Here is a 27,848-nt window from a genome sequence, read left to right on the forward strand (position 1 = left end):
CATTTGTGGCAGTTACTGGCAACTTCCTTTACCTTTTGGTTACTATTTTGTTGCTTTCGTCTTCTAATGCATTTCTTTTGTCTTTTTGTTGCTTCTTCATGTCTTTGATTGCCTTGCCGACTGCGCTCATCACGCCATAGTCTCCCGGTGCCGTGTAGAAGCGAAGCTGGAGCTGCGCCACCTCCTTCTCCATTGCCTTTTGTTCACATTCGGCCTTCGTTCGACTCAGATCATTGGCGATGTGTTTTAACTCGTCAGTCATAACTGCGACACGATGACGCAATCGATCGTTCGTCCGTCTTGTGGCTAAGCAGTCGGTCTGAAACCTCGCGCGATCCTCCTCTAAAATACGTTTCTCTTCCTCTAGCTGGGAGATCCACAGATTCTTTTTCTGCAAGTCGTTAGACAGCGCGTCGAAAGGACGAGAACTGAGCGTTGCGACAGTCTCGTTTAGCTTGATGTTCTCACTTCGAAGAAGGTGAACTTCTTGCTGCAAATCGTCCAACTGCGCCGATTGATCAGAATAAACCTGGAGTTTCTCTGTCTGTGCTGCTAGCTGTTGTTGGGCCTCGACCAACTGCGTCGTAACTTCCTCCAAACGAGAAGTAGTTTCACGGTAGAGCGCCGTCTTGACTCGCGCCTTTTCTTCGAGATGCTGATAACGCGCCTCCAGCACCTTCACTTGCTGGAATAATGTGTTCACGCTAGCATGTAGCTGTTCCTGATCCGCGTCAATAATAATACATGTAGTACTATTGCCCTCTGTTTGAGGTAGAATTTTCGTCTCGTTAGGTTTCTCGATCACTTCGTACTTAGCGAGCTCTGTCCGCAGTAGCTCGTTCTCCTGCTTTAACCGGTCTAAGTCCACTTCGAGATCGCGCAAGTGTGTTCTTAACTCTTGTAGTAGCGGATGCTGCGCTAACTCGATTATGTTTAAGGTTGATGCTGGAGGCTTGAGATTGGATTGGTTGTTAATCGTCTTGTTTTGTTTATCGCTGCACTTTTTAGTTGTTGCAGATTTTGTCTTTGTTGCACAAATGCTCTTGTGCTTTGTTTCCATAGGTTGCGGAACCTGAATTGGCACACGATGCTTCTTGGATCCGGGACCTTCAAACTTTAGATGGCAAAAGTGCAAATGAAAACCATTACCGCTGAAACAGACTAGCGGCCATGCAGCAGACAGACCTGCATTAGACGCCGCTGCAACGCTCGCGTTTCTTGACGCAACGCATGGTTCTCGTCAACGAGCTGTTTGGTAAACACGTGGTTGTTCGGTAGCGCTGGCACGTTCTTGACGACAGTGAGCGACCTATCAAAACGCGAAATAACAGCAGCTTTTAGCTTGCATTCGCTACGATCAACACCTCGCACATGACACTCGCTAGTCGAGCCAACATACTTGCGATGAGCGTCTTCAACCTCAGCCAGGCGGTTCTTCAGTCGCGTGTTGGATTCTGCTAGCTTCTCAGCGCGATCCTGCCAGCCTAGGGCCGCAGAGGCCAGCGCCTCCTGCGCCATTACCACCACGTCATCTGTCTTGCGAGGGGCCGGCCTCGGTGAAAGCACGGCCCTGCTGATCTCATGGCGCTCGCGAGAAGGCATCGTTCTTGCAAAAGATTGGAAACCCCGACAGCGTCGCAGATAAAAGTAGCCACTGCTTTTGGCCCAGCGAGTTCAGCGAGGCAAATCGCGCCGCAGGATCGATCTCGAGAGGGCGCAGCGATCTTAGCCGTGATGGGGCGATCGAGCTTGCCAACAAGTGCAACCGTAAAACAAAGCGTGGTTGAAGTTGCCTTTTTGGCTTCAGATATTTTTCTCAAGAGAGCGGGTTTTGTATGGGCTTTTGTTGCTCGCGCCAATCACATGAATATGGCGATCGATCGGACGACCTCTTACAAATTCGACTCGAAGCGTGTACAATACTGTTAATTTAACAGTGTTATTAATAAATGGCAGTGCTTTAATGACCTGGCAGCCTCGTCGCTTTCACGCCCACTACCCCATGTACAGCACCGGTGGCAACTTACGTTCATAAGCGGAGGAGTTCTCGCAGTAAAGCGCAAGAGGGTCGCGACAATCGGCCACAAAGGTCCTACGTGCGTAATGGTAATGAGGCGCGCAGGGCGGAAGACGCCAGTAGTTCACTTGTCCACACTTGAAGTGGTCACGCCGCGACTGGACCAAAGCCTTCATTTAGTAACCTAATGCTGCTGCACTCACGGCATTTCGATGGTTCTCCGTCATAATGTTCTGCGTCGGCTTAGTTACCGTCGATTTGGACGGGCCCCCAGCTGCAGACGGCAGACGCTTCTCCATACAACTCGAGCCCATGTAGCGCAGGTCCGCAGAGGAATTTTAGTCCTGGCTAAGTTCCAAAATTCCGGAAGATGTACTGATTTATGCCAAAACAACTTCTTTTACACACAAATTTTCTCAAGTCATTTCAGACCTTTTGTAACGTATTATAGTACCTGGATAGTTTTATGCTCTTTCTCAACGCCGGGTTGCGCCAAAAATACCTGTGTTTTTGTCCATTTCCTTTTCAGATACCCTTTTGCGGAACCTGGCGTCTTACAAACTTCGACTGAAATTTTCAGCTGCTTCACATTTTAGGTTGCTGCCCGTCCCCTACGTGAATTTTGGGCACTGTGGCACATTGCATAAAGACGTCGATAGCCAGGGCCACTGACTCGCCCCTCCCGGTCAAGAAAAGCGAGCCGCATTTCTCAATTGTCGCAACTCCATCGGTTTCCTCTTGCGTTGGGCATTTGGATTCTCGCGCGTCTAACATTTGACAACTCGACGGTGCTCTACCCCTCTCAGTCCGCGTCTATCGAAGTCGCACCTCCATGATGAACTCTCAGAGCAACGCAAATATGAATGTCTCGGCGCTGCAGCCATCGCTTTCGCCGCAGTCCGTCACGCGCCGCGTCACAGTCGCCAACGATGGCGAAATGTACCACCAACGCGCATCACACGCCACCATCGAGCGCGCTCCCAGCACCGGTAGCAAAGTGGACGTGCAGATCCTCAAGAAGCTGTCGGCCTCGGTCTCCCATTTCGAGGGCCCGCGTAAGAATCTTAGCTTCGTCGTGTCCGTGGAGACGCTGATTCCCGGTCGCCGCGCCTTCTCGGACGAGCGCGAGTCCTGCCAGCTCGTAGCCCGCTCTTTTGATGACTTTCGTCGTTTCCGCAAGTCACTTCTCGCTCGTGTTGGCAGCCTCCACAACCCGTCGCTTCTTCTATCTGGACGCAGCGGCAAGTGCCGCTGTGAAGCCGGCAATGGCTGCCCCTTTGACGTGACGCGTAGTTTCCTGGAGCGACTTAAATTCACGCGGATGCCCTTCCTCAGTCTGGGCGAGAGCGAGGCGGACCTTACCAAGCGCCAGCAGGAGATGAACAACTTCCTCCACATTATCTTTGCCATCCTGCACCGCATGCAGCCTGGCTCGTGGCACACGGAGTGCAAGTTCCTACAGGACGTGATGGCCTTCCTGGAGGTGGAGGAGTCATTCTCGTACCAGATTGATCGGCTTTTAAGATCGAGGAACCGCCACATGAGTCTGGACGGCTGGAAGGCGCACACCCTCGAGACTTTTGGCTCGGGTATCGGCGTATAAATGCCTGCATCGTTACCAGCCTGTGGTCTCTGGATCCACGGATCACGACCGAAGGGGTTCGCTGCCTTCAGAGTCACAGTGGGTAGACGCCTGGCGTCTCATTATTTTATTTATTTGAAGACGAACGTCAAGTATTAGCATTTTTGCCTCTTGCAGCGTGCAAGTTGCAAATGCAAAAAACACAAAACAGCAACTTTGTCACTTGAACGAGTGCTACATTTATTAACACGAATGCCATTTTTCAAACTTTCCGCTTTTGTCTCAAAATCGTGTTGAAATTCTATTCGGCAACAGGTAACAGTGGAAAAGTCACTTGACGCAACAGCTCCATAGGTCCACCGTGGGTCTCGAAGAAGACGCGTTGCTCGTTGTTGCGCACGAAAAAGGACCCAATGAATCCAATCGAGTTCACTTCGATGCCGTTGAAGCTTTGTGCTTTCCTCGGGATCAAGAAGAGGAAGGACGACGTAAGAAGCAGGTTGTAGGCCAGTAGGGAGGACGGTGCCGATGAAGTGGCCGCCGGTCTCGGATATTCTATGCCGTTCATCTGCTGGAGGACTTTGTCATAGATAGTACCAATGTGTGCGGCAGCCTTCTCGCTGTCAACATCATTGGCGATATCGATGCGATGGAGGAAATGGCAGAACGGAAGCTCTGGCAGCTGAACCGTCTCTGTCATTGGATACTCGTGCAACTTTTGGTCGATGAAGTGCAGCAACGGTGGCTAAGAGGACAGCAGCGTAAATTATTAGCTTTAGTATTGGATACGCAGAGCACCAAGATTAAGCATCATCGTTACCATGTCGAGTCCCGTGATCACTTTCATGGACGGATACGTCATGAGCTGCATGTGCTTGTGCGGCTGGCTAGGGACAGCAATAGGATACACATTAGCACACTCATCAATTCCATAACCCTCACTACACCCTTCAAATCGATTGACGTTTACCTGGCACCACTCTCGAAACCGCAGTTGAAGAAGGCGAAGGCGTCGAGGCCCTCCATTGCAGTCCACATGGCTCGAAAATCGGCGGCATTCAGTGGTTCTTCCTGCGGTGCGAACTCGATCGTAGGAAGAACCACGTGCTCATCGACGACATTAAATTTGTTAAGCACGAGGTTGTGCGTGCCGTGGAGTTGCGTCACGAACAAATCCTGCTCCAGGTTCTCCTTGGAGAAGGGGTTGCGGAACGCCTTTGGTTTGGCGTCCTTGACTTCCGCCGGCTTGGGCTTGTTATGTGTGGGGTCCGCTGCCCATAGAATGTAGCAGATACCATTATCCGATGCTGGTAGCAGCTCGTAGCCTGCCGTGAGCTTTTTGAGCGCCTGCGACTGCGTCGCCCGCTGCGTCACGTCCAGCATGCTCTTGCGCAACATCTTGGTTAGTGTTTGCAAAATGGAATTTGGATTTTTTGGGCTTTGGGTTTAATAAATGACCTCCTCAGCGATTTTAAAGAGCGGGTTTATTTGGTAATTTCGAAAAGTATGAAATATTTCATTAGTTTTCAACGGTCCTAGCGGTAAAAAGCCAACGCACCTCTGATTAACGAACGCATGGACAGCCCCCCCACACTCACTTAGAACCACACCAGGTGTCGGCACGCTAGCGAGACAGTGCTGGATGAATTGGTCTCCTTAAATGTCGGATCTCGCAGGAGATTGGTAGGAGATAAACATGAGATCATGAAGATCTTAAGACGTCGCAGGCATGATGAGATGGCGAGCGACCTCAGGAGGATGCGAAGGTGAGAATCGGAGTACGAGAAGAGGAAGAGTTGTAAAGAAACTCCTATTGAGGAGAATGCATATTGCGCAAGACCAGAAAACAAACTTTCATAACATCAAAATACAATCAGTCTTCAATCTATCGCGTCGAGCACACTCAAGCGCATTAGAGCGCTGCTGAAAAAGCGCACTATAAACAACAGGTTATGAGCCCAACTGGTTCCGATGAGGCCTCACAGCGACCACACCCGCCAGACATCCAAGACCCTGATGTTCACGGGCTGAACGTGGCGGTAGACCCGTTCAAGCTGTTTGAAGTGACGCACTCCGACTCCGTTGCATCTGATGCCAATGATCAGGGAAGCCGGAACTCGAGCGTCGCAAGCGCATTAGAGTGCTACTAAAAAAGCGCACTATAGACAACAGGTTATGAGCCCAACTGGTTCCGATGAGGCCTCACAACGATCACACCCGCCAGACACCCAAGACGCTGATGTTCACAAGCTGAACGTGGCGGTAGACCCGTTCAAGCTGTTTGATGGCACGCATTCCGACTCCGTTGCACCTGATGCCAATGGACAGGGAAGCCGAAACTCGAGCGCAGCTCAGAGCGACTGAATAGACTTGAAGGACTTCGAAGGTTCGGCAAAACAACAAGCGCAGTTCATGGCTAACCAAGCTGAACTGCAGAAGCAGCTACAACAGCCCACATCACCCTTAGAGTACAAATACGGCGAATCGAGCGCATTTACGGACTTTATAAAGGCTTGAGCACAACGTATGAGAGTAGGATCACTAGATACGTCGATGAAAACGGTGACGCAGGCAAGACCAGCTCCTGAGGTGGCAACGCCACACACGGAAGACACGCCGAACGTGCAGAGATTAATAAATGTACCCATGGCAGAGCTATTTGTGTTACCACCGAGCTTTGGAGTCAAGGTACCAAAGCCACGAGACCTGGACTGGGCGGGCTTCGCGAATATCCAAGGCAAGGAAGTGTATTCCGACCTTGGTGCTGACTTTAAAACGGGGGGGGGCTAAGGTTCCTACAAATACTTGCTGCAGCACTGCAAATGAGCGGAGGAGGCTGGTCAGAAGAATTCTGAACTCTTGCTCTAAACGGTAAATTGGAAGGGACAGCACTAGTATAATCGAAAGGATGCTTCCGCTCTGGACGGCGGAGTCACCAACGCTGGAGCACGTGAAGAACCGCATGTTAGTGCCACACATGACGACGATCACGGCGTGCAAAGGGCTGCAGCTGGTGACTGCAGAGAAGCGTCAAGACAGAGCCTGGGCAGAGCATTTCCAGTACCTGACGGACGTGGCTGAACGCTCAGGATGCTCTGATCTACATGTATTGCAGTGTTTGTGCAAGTCGGCTCCCGTGTTTCTACGAAGTGCGATGCTAACGAGACTGAACTCGCAACGCGTGGACTATTTGCAACAAGCTACAGAGTTAGTGGCCTTTGCGATCGAATACGAAGCAAGTATTGCCAAACATGATCAGTTTCGTGGACTTGGGAGCCGTGGTAACAAAGGACACGGTGGTCGGCACTACGGAGATAGCCGAGGAAGCCACGACGGACAAGGAAATGAGAAAGTTGCCCGCGTGGGAGGCAACAAGACTCGTACGTGTTTCAGTTGCGGCGAAGATGGACATAAATAAAAATAATCCTAAGAAGAAGAAAAATAGGGGAACAAAGGAAATTAAGGTATCACTAGCCATCGGGACCGGCATGAACGATGGTACACACGTACGGATCTTGGACAGCGAATGCAGCGTGCATTTGGTCAAGTCTGTAGAACTACTGAAGAACATTGTCGACTGCGACGAACAATATAGAGCAGCTAATGAGGAGCCTATCCGGGTGATCAAGAAGGGCTCAGTAGAGTTTAGGACTATCGTAGATGATAGAGAAGTCGAAATGAACATATTAGATGTTCATTATGCTGAAAATTTGGCCGACAATATCCTGAGTTACGGCAGAGTAGATATGCAGGGTGTGTTTCTGGAGAGGCGTGACGACAAGAGCTACATGGTAAAATTCGTTACATTATACTTTAAGATTACCTTTCTTTGGATATGTACTAGTGGGGCTATAGCGGATATGCAAATATAGAATGAGCCCGATGGGTAGGAGAAAGATGGTCGAGTAGACGTAAGCTGAAGAGCTCGACTGGGGTCCCGAAAAGCACTTCCGAACAATTGATGAGTTGATGTTTCTCTAGGCTTGATATCGCTTGTAATCACATGGGTAGGGTGCCACTGATGAAACGAAACCGTAAAAACACCGGCGAACGCCTTTAGTCGGGAGGTTGCGGATCCACATGCGAGAGTGCAGCGACAGACAAGCAGCTGGGTGTGATCGATGGGGAGGTTCTTGGACCAAACCAAACATCATGGGAATGCTTGAGAATGGGAAGCTTGGGACAGATTTTGTTAACATCATGAACGAAGACGTTGGATTGTCGTGGCCAGCGTTGCGACGAGACGGATGGTTGCGTATTTTTCTGGTTGCTAGGCTTCTTCCATTTGCACGGTTTGATCAACCACCGGTTGAAGTCAGTTGGTCGGGATGTTACGTGGCGTACCGTTTTGTTGTAACCTGGTAACCTCGGAGAAGGGGCTGGTGCGATGGGTTTCCAGAGGCCGATTTTTTGTTTTAAGGCCGAGTGATTACTTCCATTGCCGTGTCCAGTCGAAGAGAAATCCGCGCGATACCGAAAGGTGGAGTGCGGAGAGGGGACTCTGAAAATGTTCGTGAGTCAGGGTGTTGTTTTCTTTCCCAACAGAGGCCGTAGCCAAGAGCAAGCGGATGGGTAATATGTCGTTGCCTCATGCCGATGGCGTGTAGTGCTATTGGTGACCGATGCGTCTCGTGAGAGTTGCGTTTTCCAGTCAGGATCAGTTGGCGACGTTGGCTCTGCCGACTAACACCAGCTGCCTTTCTGGCACTAGGTGCTAGGACATCGCGCGGTCGCAGTGACGAAGCATGATCCTTGATTCAAGAGCTCGAAGAGTACTTGGAGATTGACGGGCGAAAGCCTGTCTACCCGCGCTCCAGAGATAATGGAGTGGAAAAAGAAGATCTCTAATAGAGAATCTAATAAACCAACTTGGTTTCGCAATCGCAAAGTAGTGTAGAGCGCAACGAAGGCGAAAGTGCCAAAGTCGAAGGGAAAGACTCGAAAATGTCGGGAGTCGTGCGTCGAAAAATAAAAGCTTGCTCAATTGCCAAAGTCGTGAGAGCAAGTCTCAAACCCAGTGTTAGGGAGGTAGTACTTGAACATGACGTCGGGTAATAAAGTCCATAGTAAAATCGCGAAAATTGGCTCGAAAATAAACAGCGAGTGGACTTAGCGAAATCAGCGTCGCCTTATTCTTCGAAGAACGTAAAGGGGTCCGAGTCGAAGTCTCGTAGCCATTCACACTTGAAAGCTAGTAGGTGAGATTTGTACGTCGTACACTCCAGCTTCCTCGGATTAGTAAGGCTCTTGAACAACCGCTGGAAGTGTAACCGCATTGTAGCTAAGCTCTGCCGGTAGACACCCACGAAGGAGAGAGCAGGGCCGTCATATATAGCCTTGTTTCGATTCATCCAGAGTGCTCGGAAGACACAGCAGCGTACGATATTGAAGAGCCTGATCGGTAGAGAAGTACCGTATGTGTCTTTAGCCACTGGTGGCACTTCGACGCCTTGAAGAAAGAGTACTTGGTCCCAGGTAAATTCCAGCTGAAGAATACGCCTAAAAGGCGGGAGAAAAAAATGCCACAGACGGGAGGCCAGGATGCAGTCCCAAAAGAGGTGCTTCGCCGTTTCCGTGTCGGGGCAGCGATGAACGCACTGGGTATCCGCGGTGTGCCAGCCGTATTTGTAGCGGAAGCCCAAACCATTGTGCTGTAACCGGAACAACAGATCGCTGAAGGTCGGTAGTGTATCTCGTTGAAAAACGCGCTCTGTGGCCCAAAATGAGGCAGGCAACACAGTATTGGGAGCACCGAGTCGCTCCAGTGGAAGAGGAGGAGGTGCGGTCGCGGCTAAGAGACGCCGTATGGTCGAGTTCGTGGCGTGCACAATGTCGTGGCCATCGAAGGTCCAGACATGAAGCGCCGCTATCATATTCTCGGGTGGAAGCGGATAAATGGCGAAGGAACCGTAGTGGGCAGGGATAGCCACCCGGGGGGCGAGCGCTTTCACAACCACGGTCTTGGAGCGATCACTCTTAATGGAGGAGCCGGCAAGGGCCACTCGGAGTGTGGACTCATCGGGTATCCATCCGAAACAGCAGCAGAAAGTCGAGATTCTGAGGATGCCCTGATGACTGAGGAACTGACTGGCCTTACTTGGGCTTATAAGTGCGGCAAGTGTTCTACGGTCATTAGTGAAGCGAAGGAAGGTGTTGTTCCAAATGGGCCAGGTAAGTTTGGTGAAGACCGGGTTGGCATTGACCAGCTTGGGCAGAATCTTGGTACTCCAGGTAGCCAGAGCGGCTCGCCAGTACTGGGGGACCTTCTTCCAACGGGAGGTGTGGGCCCAGTGGGATAGCGGAATGTAGAGGAAATCCAAACCGGTACCTTGACCTGCAAACGCCTCGTCAAATGTCGCCTGGGCAGGGATGAACCACTTGGGGACAGCAGACAGGTCCCGACGACATTGACGAATAAGTTGGCGGATGAGGTTGACCTGCAAGAGCTCGACGGACGTTGCCACGGAGGGTAAGTCTAAGCCTCCAGCTTGGGACGCAATTGCATGCCATTTGCTGGGAAATTGGCTTCGAGCGGCGGGATCTTCCACCGATGTCGACGGAGTGTTGTTGACAAAATTACGCATGAGAGCGTCGAACCGCAGTAGTTCTACCCGGGGGATTGCTTGAGTACCCAGGAAATGCCACAGGATAGATAAGATCATCGTCTTCATTAGGAGAACTCGGCCACGAAGCGTGCGGGCTCTCCAACGCCAGATCACACATAATTTCTGGAAACGTACGAGGAGCTTGCTCAGTTGAAACTGTGGAGTGCAACACGGTCCAACGGTAAGTCCAAGTAGCTGCGTGTGGCCATCGTTATCAAGGATCTTTGCTCCACAAGTGGACAAAAGGTGGCGGAGGTCCTCGTCAGCATTGGTCCACGGTCGAAACGGGAAGATTACCGTTTTATCCACATTGAGCCGCATACCAGTGGCAGCGCAGAAATCTTGAACACGTGCTAGGAATATCGGAGCTTTGTGGAGATCGTTCACCAGTCCCGTCACGTCGTCAGCAAAGCTGAGAATGTGGTGAGGTGTCGAACGAATTTTGATCTCAAAGTCCGTGTTAAGCGCCCGAAGGTAACAGAGGAGCGGCTCGATAAAGAGTACGAAGAGCCCGGGAGAGAGAGGGTCACCTTGACGGACTCCCGCACCGAGGCTGAAGAAGTCAGACCGTGAAGTATTCACGAGGACTTGAACGAGCGTGCCTTGGAAGAACGTCTGGACCCACCTCCGAAAGTTAGGACCAAAACCCCAGTGTTGTAATACCGAGTCTAACGCTTGCCAGTTGACACTATCGAAAGCCTTGGCAAAATCAAGGCAGATCGCACCGGCTGGGTCACGTGAGTCTTTCAGCTTGCAACGATCCATCAGATCCAAGAAGTACCGGAGAGCGTGGCGAATATCACGACCTGGCACAAAACCGTATTGGTCCATACCCAAAAGTGTGGGTAGGATCTGGTTGAGACGAAACGCCAGGGCTTTAGGCCCAAATTTGGCATCTTGATTCAGCAGTGTGAGAGGCCGGTAGTTCTTCGGATCCGAGCGGGAGCCTTTCTTGAATAGAAGCGAGAGATAGGCTCGACGTTGAAATTTGGTCATACGTCCCATCCGGAATTGAGACGCATAGACTAACTCCAAGATGAGAGCCCATTGCGACGGGAAGAGTTGGTAATACTCAGCCGGCAAGCCATCGGGTCCCGGTGCTTTCCCTCGAGCGGTAGTCTTGATGGCGTAGTAGAAATCATTCGCTGTTAGCGGGGCGTCGAGAAGCGCTTTGTTAGCGGTCGTCAATCTCCGGAGACTGTGCTGAAGAATCGAATGGAGCTTAGCTCGATCAAAGGGACGCTTGGGGGCAGCAAGATCTCTGGAGTCAGACTGGAATAGCTTACCCCAGTATTCTCGGTGGGTCGCTTTGATAACTTCCGGGTCGTGTGATATACCCGTCGGAGTGTCAACCGAGGATATACCCAACTTGAGTTCGGCCGTGGCTGGAGCACGGAAGAAGGTCTTGGACGATTTCTTGGCTAGGGCAACATCGGAGTCGAATTTGGAAATAGCGTTGCGCTCACGTAACGCCGTGCTAAAGTCGGAAAAGGCTTGTCGGGTTTCCTCGAGACGCCGTGCATTAGCATCACTAGAGGTTATAGCGAAAGACGCTTCAGACTCGCGAAATTCGACCAGGAGGCGGCGAAGCTGGGTTGCAGTTGCTCCTTTCCTTCGAAGATACTCGCGGCTAAGAAAGATTCTATCACGCCGTTTGTGCTCATCGAGAATACAGCCTGGATTGCGCGTAGGGTCGAGGCAGCTAAGAAGGTGCTCAAGGTTTAGTTGGAGCTGGGCTTGAACATTTTCGCACCGGAGTAGCCAGGGGGGGCACTTGAAAGGAAGCTTGTCGCGTGGAAGAGGGCTGTCGGAGGAGGCTGAAAATTCGACAGGGATATGGTCACTGTTGCCGAGTCGAAGACTGAAGGCGTGACCAGAGGATCGGATAAACTTGTCGTAGAAATCCACACTAGCGAGACAGTAGTCTATACGGTTTTTCGACTGGGGCCAGTAAATTCTTGTGTACTCGGGTTTTCAAGGCGCCAGAAGTCAATCAGCCCAAGGTGGATCATCCAGTCAAAAAGTTCCGATCGTCCGTCATCGTGGTAGGTCGAGGAGGGTTGGGCTTGGTCATATTCCGGGTCCATAGTCATGTTTAAATCGCCTAACACGACATGAACGGCAGAGTCGCCAAACTCACGGGGTAGGCTGGAGAAGAAAATGGCCCGCTCGGGGGGCTGAGCAGGCCCGTAAACCACATGGAAGTAGATAAGAAGTGACCCCAGCCGGGCCGAAGCAACCAGGTACCGATTGATCAGTACTGGGTTGGTGGCATAGGCGGGAGTCAGGTCCTGAAGATCGAGGAAGGGGTGTGCCCCGCCAAAGAGTAGGGCGACACCGTTACGGTTTTGATACTCAAGCGTGCTCTGGTTAGACCAGTAAGCGCGGGCTTGGGAGTCGGTAGCTTGAACGAAGTAGTCGTTGTCGGCCTGAGACTTGCGGCTGGTGAGCCGTGTTTCTTGCAGGGCGACAACTTGGTAGCGCGTTAGAAGATTCTGGTACAGTTTGAGGCTTGGCTCATTGAGCCCGTTCACATTGAGTGAAACAGCCTTGAAAGCCCAAGGCTCCTGCCTAGAAGTGAAGGCGAGGGGCTAATGCTCCGGTCTTGGAGGGTTTTAGCGCTTGGACGTCTGTAATCAGAGATTTCAGGAACTCAGGAACTGACTTGTACTGAACTAAATCTGTGGCAAACGAGCTGAACGCTAGTAGCCACAGAGTGTGTTCAGAGAGAAGCGGGATCGTAAGACTGGTGAGAAATTGAGGGTTTTCATCAGTCAGTACGTGGAGTTTGACCGGGTCATGGTAGACTGTAGGCGCCATAATATGGAGCACTACATCCCATGCGGAGAGCGTCAGTAAAGCATGGGTCGGGAGATCCAAATCCGGGGCTGCATGACGTAGAATGCGTTTCAGTAGTCCTGAAGGATTGCCCTTGGCCTGGAGAAGCTTGAGGCAAGATTTCCGGGCTGTATTCTTGACAGGCGGTGTGGAGGCTAATAGCCTGCACATGGCCCGATTCACAGCCAGGATATCGAGACTAGTCTTGGAGTCGATCGCTTTCAACATTATGCCCGGGTTGGCTTCAACAGTTGCAAGCTGATCCAGGGCCGGACGGTCGTTGAGTTCTTCTAAGAACGCATTGACGTAGTTGAAGAGGTCAATGCGAGTCATCTTCTCGACGTCGTACACCATGGTAACGGGAGTAACCATGCTAACATAGGTGGCGCTGTTGGCATGGGCAGGGGTACTCTCCAGACAGGAATCGGCTGTCTCCGAGTGGCGGATCTCAAGGTCATAGTGCCACCGGGGGCTGTCGGGGTCCAAGTCATCGTACCACAGGGGACTGTAGTAGTTGGGCTTGGTGAGACTCGAAGCTTGGGCAATACCTTCCTCGCGACAGTAATCATAGGGGATCGGAGCGACCTCAACAGGGTCCGACCCGTAGCTGGCGAGAAGGGCACGGCGATTGGTCGCTGTCTTCGCCCACAGAGGGGCCGAAGGAGAAAACGTAGGCACCGTAATCTCTTCTTCTAGAACAGCCGACATGGAGTCCTGGTCAGTATTCGAGCCGGAGTCACTGGCGTCATCGTCCAGGGAGGGGGGCTCATCCGCTGACGACATTGCATCGTCAGATTGATCAGAGGGGTTGCTGAATGCGTCCTTACCAGATGCCATTGCGTCATCAGGAAGTTGTGAACGAGTCGCAGAATTCTGCTTGGCCAGTTGGATGGACTGTTGCAGCGACGAGGTGTAGCCAGCTGGCAAATCCTGAGATGGATCCTCAGCTGGGGTACCCTGGTCTTGAGCACGACGTGGGTCCGAGTCAGTATCCTTGCGTGCGACATCTGCAGCCTGTCGCGCGAGGATGGAAGGAGGGGTCACGCGGTTGTAGCGGGCCACCTTGTGGTTCACGAAGCACGCACGAAGCTGGATCATGCCATCATCTGGGGATGGGAAGCAAATCTCGCGCAATGGATCTGATTCCGAGGGTACCAGTACAGAAGGGGCGCTATCTTGGCCGAAGTAGACAGTGCGCTCTCTCGATTGAAGTCCGTTACGCACGTACGTGGGTAGCACGCACGTTGGCGGGGCGCCCCGCGAAGCGAACCAATCGAAGATCATACGATCAGTGACTTCGTCGGGGAGACGAACCAGATCGACGTAATACCGAGCATTGTACTTGGAGAAGCGAGAAATTTGGATCTGGGTTCCAAAGGCTTGAAGCTTGACCAGGCTCAGTGCTGACGCGGTGGCATAGGAAGTACAGGTGAACCGAATACCAGCATTCGGAATCAAATTGAAGTCTTGGACCGTGCGTGCATTCCTGGCGTCAGTCCAGACGACAGGCTGCTCGTGCATGCCAATCTCATCGAGCACATCACAGAGATGTTTCCCTCGGATTACCGTGGGACATGGGATCCACATACGGTGCATCTCTGACGCAGCGGTTTCCGTAGGAGCTAGCTTGAGAGCATTGGAGCGAAGCTCCTCGACCTTCGCAGCAGCGAGAGCAGCCTCGCTGTCTTTGAGTAGCGAGTCGGTCGGTAAATTGCGTGTTGGTACCGGGCGGCCGGGACCTGGGCGCGTCTTAACCATCGTAACTGTCGCAAAGACGTAGGTGCAGCTAGGCAGATCGATATGTGGTGGGAGTAAGAACTACCCACAACTTCTTCTCAAAGGTCCTTTCGGTAAACGCGGGATCAGCGCGTCCAGTGAGGAGACAGCACCACAGTAAAGGTTGCCTTGGCTGTGTAGAGGGACCTAGTCCGACTAACACTAACGTCGACTTCGAGGCGGTCTGTACAGGCCCACTAGCACCCGCCTAGAAAGGGGGAGAACGGAGGTAACTTCTGAAAGCAGAGAGAAACCAACCGCCCTAGTGTCTTGACGCACGTACTGCTCGGCAGCAGTGGGACACTCGGCTTATGAATGCGCTGGTACAGACCGAAGTCACGAACTTGGGGACGGTAAGGTCGAGGGCAGGCAGCAGCACGTCCGCGAGGAGGTGCTGGTGGAGACGCGAGGTACGAAGCTGGAGTCAAGTACTGGGACAGGTGCAGCCGGGGCGACGAGGTCGAACGGAGGCACGAGCGAAGGACTGGACTGGGGGTGGTGAACGGCGGTCGAGCGGGGCTGGAACGCGGTCGCGAGGGTGGGGGCCTTTTTCTGTGCACTTGCGCAGGAGAAGGCAGATTCGATTATCGACAAGAGCTACATGGTGCAGCAGGAGAGTCGATTACGTGTGTTCGAGGTTCACATATGTCACAATGTATTGATGCTTGATACTATGGGAGATATTATCACGGAAGCAAGGATCAATGCAGTATCGAACTCATTAGGGGAAGCAAACGATTCACTAGATGATACGATAGCGGAGTCTACACGCTTAGAGCTACAAAAGAGATGGGGACATATCTCGTACGATACTGTAGAGCGCATGGCGGACGCTACTGGATCAAAAATCAAATTAACGAGCAGGGCACGTCTCAATTGCCTGACCTGTGCACAAGGAAAGCAACGCAAAAACAATCAGTCAAAAAAGAACACTGGTGCAAACGCTTCCGTTGACAAGATCGGAGGCGTTATTAGAAGCGACATCAAGGGACCCATGACAATCAAGGACAGGCGGGAAAAACTTTACCTAATCAACTTCATCGACTACTCCACAAACTACGTTATAGTGCTCCTGGCAAAGAACAAAGTTGAGGAAACGAAGAAGTTCGAGCACTTCTTGGTATATTTCAAAAAGCGATTTAATTGCGGAGTTCACGTACTAAGGCCCGACGGTGGGAAGGAGTATATGAACGTCGACCCATTCTGCAAAGCGACTGGAGTACGACGTCAGATAAGCGAGAGAGAAAACCAAGCATCAAACGGAAAAGCAGAACGTATGCACAGGACTGTACTAAACATGGCAAGGTGTATGTTATTCGCTAGTGAATTATCGCTGTACTTCTGGGGGGACGCGGTGGGATACGCGCCTACGTTCTTAATCGTAGCGCGTGCAGAGCAAACCCCAAAGGAACATACGACATACAGATACATGGGTAAGAAGGCGGGGGCACCAAGAGCACAAGTGGGTATGATCATCGGTTAGAATGACGAGACGAAAGGATACAAAGTTTACATACCGAACGATTGTTTAGTGATCACGACACAGTACATCAAGAGCGGGGAGGCCCTCGATGCCAAGCAGAATGCGCAGTTGCAAGCCCAACTGGAACTCGAGGACCCTGAACTAAATAAGTTACTTGAAGAGCGCAAAAAAAAGACTGCGAAACGGAAGGAGACGATCATTGACAGTCAGAGACCGCTGCTGAGGAGAAGCGCAGTAAGCCGACCGACAACATAAGAAAATTAAGCAAAGCCGTCAAAGAGGACGTGAATACAAGGGAAGACGCTGCAAGAAAGGAAGGAGCAACTAATAACGAGTACGAGCAAGTACCGGTCGACGAAGAACATTCAGTGCGTATAAGAATTCGCAATATGGGTGCGAAGTATGTAGGGTGAATGCTGTGGTGTACCACGAACCAAAAAGCTACAAGCAAGTGATGAAAGATCCGCGTGCCGACAAATGGAGACAGGCCATCAAAGAAGAAATTGATGCGCTAGAACAAAATAAAACATGGCGAGTGGCGAAAACACCACTAGGAGCGAAGTGCTTGCACACTAGGTGGGTGCTTAAGCTAAAGACACACGCTGACGGTACCATTGAGGGGTACAACGCCAGATTGTTGGCTCGTAGCGACGATCAAGAATACAGAGTAGACTATACATTCACATTTTCCGCAGTGTTGAAAATGGTGTCCGACAAGGTGATCTTGGTCGTCTCTCGAATCTGGAAAGTGCCAGCGCGTCATGGAGATGTACCAAGTGCCTACGTAAAGGCAAAGAGGAGGCATAATTAATCGTCATTCTGCTAATTCCGAAAGGAATGGAGCTTACGGAGGAGCAACTCAAGGCTCTGGGCGTCACGAACAAGAGCGAGTTAGTATTAGTATTGGAGAAGGGGCCATTCGGGTTAAAGCAGTCAGGCATGCTTCGAAACAACTTGCTAAACAGTATTTTGGTATCGCTAGGCTTCAAGCAATGCTACACAGACAGCTGCCTGTACGTAAAGACGGAAAGCGATGGTGTAACGCTCGTGGGTATCTACGTAGACGATATACCAGTGACGACAACGAGCGAAGGTAAAGTTGACAAGTTCTTCGAAGACATGCAAATCGTAAAACTGAAGGATTTGGGCGTGGTCTCTAAGTTTCTTGGTATTACGTTTCACTACGACGAGAAGGACGGTTGGGCGTTAGAGCAAGCGCAGGTGGTTAAGAACATGTTGCTCGAGTTTGAGCTAGATAAGGCAGCAGCGGTACACACACCGATCGGCAACGAACAAGATGGCGAAGCGACTGGTGATCTACTGCCAAGTAATGGTCTAGCAGTCCAAGACGTCCGACAGTACAGACTTTCCAGTCTTTAGTAGGAAGTTTGTTATGGATATGAGATGCATCAGACCGACATATCATTCGCAGTACATCGTGTGACGAGAAACACACACGAACCAAACGAGGCAGACTGAAGGTTGGCCAAAAGGATCGCGAAGTACCTATAAGAAACAAAGGACTTTAATTTTTTTAATGAACACGATTCAGAACGCCATAGGAAATTACGGTATATCAGTAGAGGCGTTCAGTGATGCGGAATACGCTTCGAACAGGCAAGATAAGAAATCAGTTACAGGTGGAATACTCATGGTGCCAGGAGTGGTAGTGGCGTGGCTGTGTAAAAAGCAAGCGTGCGTAGCACTGTCAACCATGGAAATTTGAGTTAGTGGCAGCATCACAGACGACGGCAGAAATGATCGGCATCGTGGAATGCTTAAAAGAGATAGGTCTGAAGATACATGAGACACTCACTCTACATGTTGACAACCAAGCTGCCATTGCTCAGCTAGAGGGCGAAGATACTTCAGGGCGTGCAAAGCACATTGACACACGCCACAAGTTCATGAAAGACTTCGTAAAAAAGGCGGTGTTAATCGTGAAGTATTGCGAATTCAGGAAAATTCGTGCAGCATCCTGACAAAGCCCCTTCCCGCGCGGCGACTCAAGGAGCGTGTGAGTTCGTTATGTTATCAGGTTGACCAACCAGGAAAGAGTGTCGGATCTCGCAGGAGATTGGTAGGAGATAAACATGAGATCATGAAGATCTTAAGATGTCGCAGACATGATGAGATGACGACGACCTCAGGAGGATGCGAAGGTGAGAATTGGAGTACGAGAAGAGGAAAACTTGTTAAGAAACGCCTATAGAGGAGAATGCATATTGCGCAGGACCAGAAAACAAACTTTCATAACATCACAATGCAATCAGTCTTCAATCTATCTCGTCGAGCACACTTAAGCGCATTAGAGTGCTGCTGAAGAAGCGCACTTTAAACAACATTGGATGGTATAGCTATGACTACATATTACGTTTGCATATTGACTTAGATCGTTGGCTGCGAACCAGACTACCCTAGTTGCGACCGGCATGCAATCGAAGTTGGTCAGTACTGTCATTCACGAAACTGTCCACAGTGATCCATCCCATGGGCCTGGTGAGCCATTCTGGTACCACAATGCCTCTAGCAGTATTTGCATTTGCCACGAAGTTGAGAAGGCTATTTTGCTCCAGTTCAGCAGAAGCAGTGGGTTATCTTCTGAAATAATCACCAAAGCGAGATAAGCATCCACCTGCCACAGCACGACGAGCTATATTAATACTGCACAAGATACAACTAAGACAAGGAAAAAAACTTAAAATCTGCTGCAGAAATACTTAAGGACCTGTTATCCCCAAGCCTACTGAATACCTGCAAGCTTAATCTGAATGCCTGATGTATAGATTAGGGTAGATGGAACAACAGGTTTTCAGAGCTGATTGTTTTGTTACCTAAATTCATAATTTCTGTTTCTAAGGGAAACATACTATACACAATGCCTCTGGCTTAACCCCTTAGTTCCCGCATGTTGGACCGCTCAACATAACGGGTGTATCTTTTTTTTGGGCATCTATGTTATGTTGGAGGTCCAACATAAGCAAAAGTCATACTTGATTTTTGTATTGGAACAGATCTATTGAGATCGGCATACTGAAGTCAAGGTAGTATTATTGGTTCAAGACGTGCCATTACACAGGGCTCGGGGTTTTGGATCAGGATAGTGTGACAAAGTCAAAGCACGCCATTCCCGTTTGAACTGGTGGCCGCCAGCCCAAATCTCTCCTCATTCTTCAATTTCGCAGCTTGCACGTAAGACCAAAAGCGATGGTCGCTACGGCAGGTAAAGGGCCACCTGGGCGGACACCACGGACCACGGAGCCAGGACACACTGCAGGAGAGACAAAGGAGCGACACGCGCAGCTGCTGACCAAGCTCAGCGATCGACACCGCCGCCATCTTCTTCGGGACAGCGCAGCGCTGGGTCGATTTGTGGCGCTTGCAGAGCGCGACGTGGTGGCACCACGTCATCGTGACGGTACTGCTCATGCGTGCCTATACTTTGATGAAAGCGGTAGTGCTGACTCTGTTGTGATTGTAGGTGCTCGTGATGACCGTGATCGTGCTGGCGGTAGTGGTGGAGACACAGCTAGCGCTCAGGAGAACGCGGAACCCGCTGAAAGTGCTTTTGCGAATGCTGATTGTGTTTCTTCCGTTGCGGAGGCTAAGCAACCCGCTACCGCAAAGCCGCAGAAGAAACGAGCTGCTAAAGACCGCGCTAAACTAACGACACCAGCCATGGAAGTCCGAATAGGGACGGGAGTGTACAAGCCATCAAACTCTGGGAAGCCTAGCCAGGACGCCGAAGCCAAGGACGCAGAGGACGTTGAGGTTGACGCGACGGACGTCGCTGCTGAGGCAATGGCGATACCGTCGTCATCCGCAGCACCTACCGAGGCTCAGGTGTCACTAGAACCAGCCGTGGTCGAGATAATGGCCGACTTGATGTCCAATTTGGAGAGCGATGTCGCGACTCGCGTGGACAACGATGCGGACACCCCTGCGCGTATTTCTTCACGGAGGTCAACAAATAAGCAGATTACGCCGAGGCCGCCATCTCTTGGCACGAGCCGTCGACCCCCCAAGCCTCGGAAGTCAAGTCAATCGAAGAAACGTCGACGTCCTGTTTTACAAGACGACAACCCGGTCAGTGGTGATGACGAGGACGCAGTGGGCACCACAGGGGCCCCTCCGGGTCTGTCCACGGGTGATGGGGAGGGAGAAGTGGAACGTCCATTTGGAAGTCCGACGTGTATGGTGAGTGGAGACCCAAACCTAATGGAGATTGGTGCTGAGCAATGCACTATGTTGAACTCTGACGAGGAGACGGAATTCGATGAGGAGCCAGAAGAAGAAGACGATGATAGCGGGTGGAGTGAAGCCTGGAGCCTCGGCGAGCTCACGGATGAAGACGAGGTCGGTGACTTCAACGCGACGATGCTTCCAGACTCGCTTTGTTTGTTTGCTGCTCGGAACAAGAAGGTTCTCAAGAACATGCGAAAGACTGGGTGGGAATACGGTGCGTTCACGTTGATACAGTCCAACATAATGAGATCGAGTTTCAACTTGATCCAACATAAGCTCCAACATATACTAACTATCATTCATCACTCTTGCTCTTGCAGATCCTGACAAATTTGGCCTCGACCCTACGTATGCTGACCTCTACGACGGTCCGTTTGGACCAAGCGAGAGTGTGATGGCTGTTGCGGAAGATCCGCTTGCACTGATGTTCTACTTTTTGCCACCGAGACTGTGGTTGAACATCACGTTGGAATCGAACAACTATCAGTCGCAGACACTTGTGCATCGGGCCCGAGGGATCCGAGACCAGCAGCGCACCAGTGGAGGGGAGGTTGAAGAGTTGAGTGCCATCCGGCGACGGTTGTCAAGCGTCCCTAAGATTGAACCGTGGGAAATTCTTCGCGTCATGGCGTTGCTGATCGCGCGGATGTTGACTTCGATCAGGAAAGAAATCGCCGCACACTGGGGGCTAAAGAAGGTGGGTGCACTTCCGTCCAACAGGTTCGGTCAGTTCATGTCGAAGAACAGATTCTTCCATATAATGGGCTACCTGCACTTCAGCAACAACAAGTCGCCTCAGACGAAGCTCGACCGCGCATGGAAGATACGACCGGTAGTCGACGTGCTACAGCGGACTTTTGCTCGAGGTTACCGCACCCCTCCTGTCATCAGCTTCGATGAAGTCACCCTCCCGTCCCGATCGCGATACAATCCAACCCGCCAGTTGAACAAAGATAAGCCTCATAAATGGGGAACCAAGGTATTCTTCGCGGCGTGTGCCAAGACAGCGTACTGCCTGAGGTGAGTCTGGTATGAAGCGCAACTAGCCATTGCTAGTTGCGCTTCTTTTTTTTTGGTCCAAGTCCTTATGTTGGCTTGGATCAACATAAGCACTGCTCTCTACAATGTCATCCAACATAAGGCTAACTTTAGATGTGTTTGGCGTTTGTATCCAGACTCGAAGTGTATTGTGGAGCCAAGACGCATCTCCGGACACCAGTACCTGAGGACAACAACTGTGGAGAAGCCGCTGTGATCCGGAACATGAATGCTTTGTGCCCGCCTAGTTCTACAAGCCCCTGGCGCTTAGTGGTCACGGATAGATTCTACACCTCGGTGGGCCTAACGCTAGAGCTCCTCCATCGACGAATGTACCTGACTGGCACCATACAAACAGATCGCACTGGATATGCGGATGGAGTGGTTACGTCGAAGAAGTATAAGCAAGTGAATGGTCGAAAAGAGGTAGTTCCTCTTCAGGGCACGGTGAAGATGGCAGAGAACAAGATGCTCCCAGCAATCACGGCACTCATGTGGATGGATCGTAACCCGGTCCACATGCTCTCCAGCGGAGGCAGCCGAGTCACTGGGACTGTAATGCGTCGTGTGCACGGAGAGATGACCCCAGTACCTGCTCCGGAGTTACCACCGCTGGATGGGTGGCGTCGATGTGCACGACCAGCTCCGGATGCAGCGCTACAGCGTCCAGCTCAGTTACAAGACGAGAAAATACTATAAAACCCTGTTCTTCGGGTTGTTCGACATGGCGCTCGTAAACGCCTTCATCTTCATCGCTAGCAATCCGGAGAAGGACACGAATTGGCCGAGCGATAAGCCGTTTGTGGTCGGCCACTGCTCGGACCCACACAAGCGCTAACGACGTCAGACCAACACAAGTGCTATCGACGTCAGACAACACGTGGAGACGCACGAGGCGTGTACCGCGTGAATCAACACAGAGCGTATAGGCACCGATTGAAGCGGTGGATCTTCTGGACGAACAGGCAGTGAAGTTGGACGGAGTGCGCGCGGCCAGCGAGACGACAATGCTAGTAAGTGGCATAACAAACAATATAGGCGCAAGCTGGCTGAGAGCTGCGCTGAGCAGAAGTGATTTTCGAGGTGCACTCAAAGTGGCTAAGTATAGTTATCTACGGACTCTGGTGGAATCGGATCAGAAGTGGCGTGCACACGGATGTGGTGATGTGGGTATAACAAAATTGCGCTGTAATTTGAACCACACACAGTGCCCCGGACTGCCGATTGTCGGAGGGGGGACTTCGATAACCGTAGGGTTGCTGAGGGTTCACCTTGTGTTCCCGTCGGCGAGGATGGAGACACTCCTATGGTGGACTTGAAAAGAAGCTTGGCATGTGGTCGGCTCCACCTTCGCTGGGCGACGGACGGTGGGGTGTGGTGAAGCGAGGAACTCATCAGTCTATGCGTTAGATAGGGCGTCGATTTGTGCTTGATCGACTTTGGTGTGGAGTTCCATAACGCAGAGTTGATAGACCTTTTCTTGATCGGCCTGGCTGCTTCCTATAGCGGAGGCGTTGATGGCCAGCGCGACGATAGTCGGGCCGGCCAAGCTACTAACTCCGCCGATCGCCACGTGTCCTTGGTAGTTTTAGCTTGATTAGTGTATGGACCCCGCACCCGCCTGGTCATGTCGAGCCTATATTCACCACTCAACCCAAACTGCCAAAACTTACCTGTAGTTATCATTTCATCTGGAGTTGAACCTGCACGAGCTCCTATCGCAACAACACAATTCAACTATATATCCTTGCAAAGTGTGATGCTCGACCAACTCAATGCCGGCAATCTCCCTTCATTTCATGTGACACCGACGTGGCAACTTGCAAATGTTTTTTTTTTAATTGTAAATTATTCGTCACCTTACTCTTTGTATTTATTAATATTCAACAAGGTTGTCGCAACTCGAGAGGCTATAAGATGCACACGCAAGCGGTATATGCACTCGGGATGGGTGTGTGCACATATCATTGCCGCTTTGCACCTCGTCCATTAGCTGGATTTGTCGACGGCGCTACAACATAATCCTATGCGCGGTCCGCCGGGAAGACCAAGGCAGATTGGTGGGTCTCTTACGCTTGAAGATCCATCCTCAACGCTCTTCTTCAGTGCGAACAAGCTCCCAGATTTGCTCACACAACAGCCTGGTCGCCCCCTGTAGTGGCCATTTCTAAATAATTTGATGTTGAAGATGGACATTTTCATTTTCGGGAACACAGGGTTGGGCAGGTAGCGGCGTGCCGTCTTTCCGATGAAGATGGCAAATTGGAGTGGAGTGTACTCTACTTACGTGATAATGCTCTCTATTTTTATAGCGGCAGAAAATGATGGGGCTGGCTAATCCTAAATAAATTGTTATCTTTGGATAATCGGCGATAACTTTACCAAAATAGCCTTAGATTGAGTGCAAAGGGCGTTTATAGAAAGCTGAAGTTTCGTAGCTCCTTCTTCCATAAATTAAGACTCTTCGTCTCTTTCATTTCCGGAAGTACAATGCAGCGCAGCCACCAGCTCAGTCCGGACGAGAAAACCCAAGTTTGCAATGTATATGATTATTTCGTCGCCGAGGCCAAAGCAGGTAGAAGTGGAGGGCGGGCCTCGCGCCATCGAACTAAAGAGGTGACGCGCTTTGGGAAACACACAAGTTTTCGGGTGCTCCGGGCAAGGAACCTCGACCCAGACACCAATTCCGCCGAGGTGCGCTTGTCATTTTGGCCCATGTAGGGTTAGACCCGCTCTGTTGTGATATCATATGGTAATCTCCTAATTTAATTTTTTCGCTAGTAGAATGTACCATCCACACGAGGTCGAAAGAAGCTCTACAACGAAAGCGATCTTAACATAATTGCTCGTGAGTATGTCACGTAGCAAAACAAGGCAGCCAAGCCTGTGACAGCTCAAGTTATCTGGGACCACGTCGAATCTGTCCTTGGCAAGTGCTACAATGTGCGCACAATGCGGGTGTGGCCTCATGACAGGGGACTCAAGCATTTGCGCGGCCAGAGCCGCCATTAGCTTGCCGAAAGTACTGGTAATGTTGCTTTCCAAGCAACATACCTGCAGAAACCGTTAGAAAACCGAGATGCGCAGCAACATCCTATTCAGCCAGAGGTCGTTTTAGACAAAAGCAATTGCAACGTCAGCCATGTCACTGGCAAGACATGGCTAACCGAAGCGAAAATACGACTTTCAACAAGCGCTCAAGGTAATTAACAGCTTCCATTTTTTGTTTTTGCTAATAGATTTATTATTATTTTGTTTTCCATTAACATCTTAGGATATGTATTGTTGGGGCCGGAATTATCGCACGTTGCGGCAACATTATTCAGGGCGAGTTTGTTCCAAAGTCTTTAGCTCATTGGAGCTCAAGCAAAAAGGCGGGCACCGGAGGCGACTACGCAACGCTGTGACGCTGGGCTAAGGCAGAGGACAAAATCAACGAAGCTCAAGTAGCACATCCGAAGAAGAGGGTGATAAGCACGATATAGAGAAGCGTAAAACTGCGTTTTTCTCTGTTAGAATAACGGTGGGCTTTATACTTGGCCACCAGCTCCTCGATCACTGCTCCTGCACAGGCCTCGGACAATACAATACGAAATTGTACTGCAAGACATCGAGTCCCATAATAATAACGGGAATATGATGACGTACAATAATAATAACGGGGCCAATATAAGTATATTGTGGCCTCTAACTACCAAGTCTTCCTACTCATTGGCGACGAGCGAAGTCGCGTTCCACATGTCGCGGTTCACGCGAAGAAATGCTAACATCTCAAAGTTTGCAGAAAGCATGCATGACCGCTGAGGCGTCAGTATGAGCTTGCACTGCGAAAACAGTCTTTCAACTGTGTTCGAGGTGGGCGGCACCACCTTTGCCAGCTCATGAAAGCTCACACCCGCAGCACCAGCCGCTCGCATCTGCTTCCCCCCTCGTAGAATTGCGCTGGCGTAATCGCTCGTCGAGCGCTCCTTCCTCTTACCAGTTGCAGCATCTGGCTCCACCACCAATCGCTGGACTGCGCGCGACTCAGACGCAGTGAGCTTCGCATTGTTGCAAATCTTGACCAAAGCTGCCTCAAAGGCCGGCGCATGGACGATCTTCGCCGCCGGACGCAGATGGCTCGCCATAACTGGGTAGTCGTCAACAACCAGGTCAAACAAAACACGCACGTCCGCCATGCTGGTGTCCTCGCGCTGGAGTGTCTTGCAGACACTATCGAGTTTCTTGAGGTGCTCTAGCAGGCCGAGAAGCTTCTTGTGGGCCGCACCTTTTGGGATGCACTCGTCGACAGCATCAACCTGCCGAATAGAATCTCGAATTTTCTTATAGCGGTCCACCATTGCGAATGTCGAAGACCAACGCGTAACATTCCGTTTGACAGGTTTCAGGTCCGTGAATTTTGATAGTTCTGCAGCATTGTTCACGTGTCGTAGCTGCACCATCAGACTGTTAACTGCAGCGAGCTCCGGCTTATAAGCAGCTAAGTAGCAATACACCGCAAGGTTGTACCGGTGACTTGCACAGCCAACCAGTGGCAACTCCAACAACGTAGCGATCCGCTGATTGGTCGCGCAATTGTCGGCTACCAGAAAAGCCACCATAGAGATGTCCCTGTTATACAGCGCCAGCACGCGCTTGAACATCTCGATGTGCACTTCAGCATCTTGGCTGCCGTCCTCCAGCGGTGACAGCGACAGCAGTCGCTCACGGCGCTTGCCGTCTGCGTAGCAAACACCGTAGATACCGACGTAGTGCGTGATACCGTGCGACCATCCATCCCACATGACACCAAACAGCTTGCCCAACTCGCTTTCGATCAGCACACCAACGCTCTCGGAGCACTTCTTCATGTCTTCCTTCAACGTCTTGGACGAAACGGGCTTCCAGGACGACATGGACCTTGTGAGGTGGTTGTCGACCTCGGAGACGGGCATGTGCCTCTCTACGACCCACTGAAGCCACTGATAGCGATGCTGAGTCGCCTCGGACACGAACCCAAAGTTGGACAGAGGGGCGTCCGTAGCCGCAGATGCGCTGTAGGTCTCGTTGAAGTCGGGGTGCGTCAGGTTGAGGTGGGACATCAGGTTCGAGTACCCGGTACCGGTTTGCTGCTTGCGGTAAGAACCGCAAAGCTGACAGCGGAAGTCGCCTTGGCCCTTGTCTTCGTAGAAGAATGCGCAGATATCACGGTTCGGAGCCATCGTGGTCAAATGAAAAGTGAGGGAGTGCTGTGAGGCTTCGGCTCGTGCTCGTGTCTGTGCCTGCCAGCCAACCACTTGAACGATTGGCGCGAAGAGCTAGTTGCCTCTAACATATTGGTATAAACCGGTATTGTACTGATATTATTGGATCAATATCATATTATATTGACTTTGGACAGATCCAATAATAATAATTGTAGCCGGATAATACAGTAATTACGGGATTGATATTATTTTTTCCCACCCCTGCTCCTGCAGCTCTAACATCGAGTACAGCTTATATTTTAAAAAAAATAGTATATAATAATAGGACGGTAGGAATTGAAGGGTTCTGTACTGTCGGCGCTCTTCGTTAGCGCACTGCGGCTTGCGACGCATCGAAGAAAGCTAAGAAGTGATGGTCGGAATGGAAATGCGTGGGAATGTCAAAGTGGGTGGCGCTAACACATTATTGGCTCTTACCGCAGTGCTAAAATATGCTCGCCTTATTTCCTTTTTACAATTTCATTTGGGGTGAATATTTTACAGTGTTGCTTTTCTTTTCGTCGATTCCGGTAACGGATGTCGCGATTTAAAACATTACTGACCAGGAACTTAAAGTAGAAGAACATTGTGCCTTAGGGTGGAATGTAACAGCTGAGAACGGGCTTTGCGGCTGTAGAAAAATGTTCAACCTGGATTCATTTGTGTATATCATGGCTGCTCAAGCGCTAGATATGTTGTTGACGGAAAAGCCCCCAATAGAAAAACCTTTTTGGATAAGGAACCACAAGATAAGAGGACGCCGAACAAAGGTTGTACACGCTTTAAGTCTTTCTTAATGAGCAATACACATATCATACTTATCTGATTCAGTGAAATTTATGGTGCTGCTTATCTTCTTAAATGTAGTGAGCTAGGGAGCTGGAATTCCTTGGACGTTTCCGAAAAATCGAATCGAACCTGGTAAAATAGGTTTATCGAGATCCTCTGTTGTAGAAGCTTTGTCGTTGCATCATGTGCGTCTTGAGTAGCCGCCTGGTATCTTAAATAGTCCGCGTTAGCCCTCGACACTGCAAAATCG

At 50.8% G+C, this 27,848-nt stretch overlaps 4 protein-coding genes across 4 annotated transcripts; 1 reads left to right on the forward strand and 3 right to left on the reverse strand.

Annotated features, from left to right (window-relative positions):
* Window positions 1-28: 28 nt before the first annotated feature.
* PITG_04883 (uncharacterized protein) lies at window positions 29-1,602 on the reverse strand (the record flags this gene model as incomplete). Its single annotated transcript, XM_002905540.1, has 4 exons — window positions 29-685; window positions 806-945; window positions 1,182-1,309; window positions 1,400-1,602. The coding sequence occupies 4 exons, from the start codon at window positions 1,600-1,602 to the stop codon at window positions 29-31; spliced, it is 1,128 nt and encodes a 375-aa protein (XP_002905586.1).
* Window positions 1,603-2,748: 1,146 nt separating this feature from the next.
* PITG_04884 (uncharacterized protein) lies at window positions 2,749-3,620 on the forward strand (the record flags this gene model as incomplete). The annotated part of the gene is made up of 1 exon (XM_002905541.1): window positions 2,749-3,620. The coding sequence occupies one exon, from the start codon at window positions 2,850-2,852 to the stop codon at window positions 3,618-3,620; it is 771 nt and encodes a 256-aa protein (XP_002905587.1).
* A 280-nt stretch (window positions 3,621-3,900) lies between these two features.
* On the reverse strand, window positions 3,901-4,997 carry PITG_04885 (uncharacterized protein; the record flags this gene model as incomplete). The annotated part of the gene is made up of 3 exons (XM_002905542.1): window positions 3,901-4,344; window positions 4,420-4,486; window positions 4,570-4,997. 3 exons carry the CDS (start codon window positions 4,995-4,997, stop codon window positions 3,901-3,903), a joined length of 939 nt encoding a protein of 312 aa, XP_002905588.1.
* Window positions 4,998-8,728: 3,731 nt separating this feature from the next.
* Window positions 8,729-10,270, reverse strand: PITG_22749 (uncharacterized protein; the record flags this gene model as incomplete). Its single annotated transcript, XM_002905543.1, has 1 exon — window positions 8,729-10,270. One exon carries the CDS (start codon window positions 10,268-10,270, stop codon window positions 8,729-8,731), a length of 1,542 nt encoding a protein of 513 aa, XP_002905589.1.
* Window positions 10,271-27,848: the final 17,578 nt, after the last annotated feature.

This window comes from Phytophthora infestans, genomic scaffold (assembly GCF_000142945.1).
Source record: "Phytophthora infestans T30-4 supercont1.6 genomic scaffold, whole genome shotgun sequence".
In the NCBI taxonomy this organism is placed as follows: Eukaryota; Oomycota; class Peronosporomycetes; order Peronosporales; family Peronosporaceae; genus Phytophthora; species Phytophthora infestans.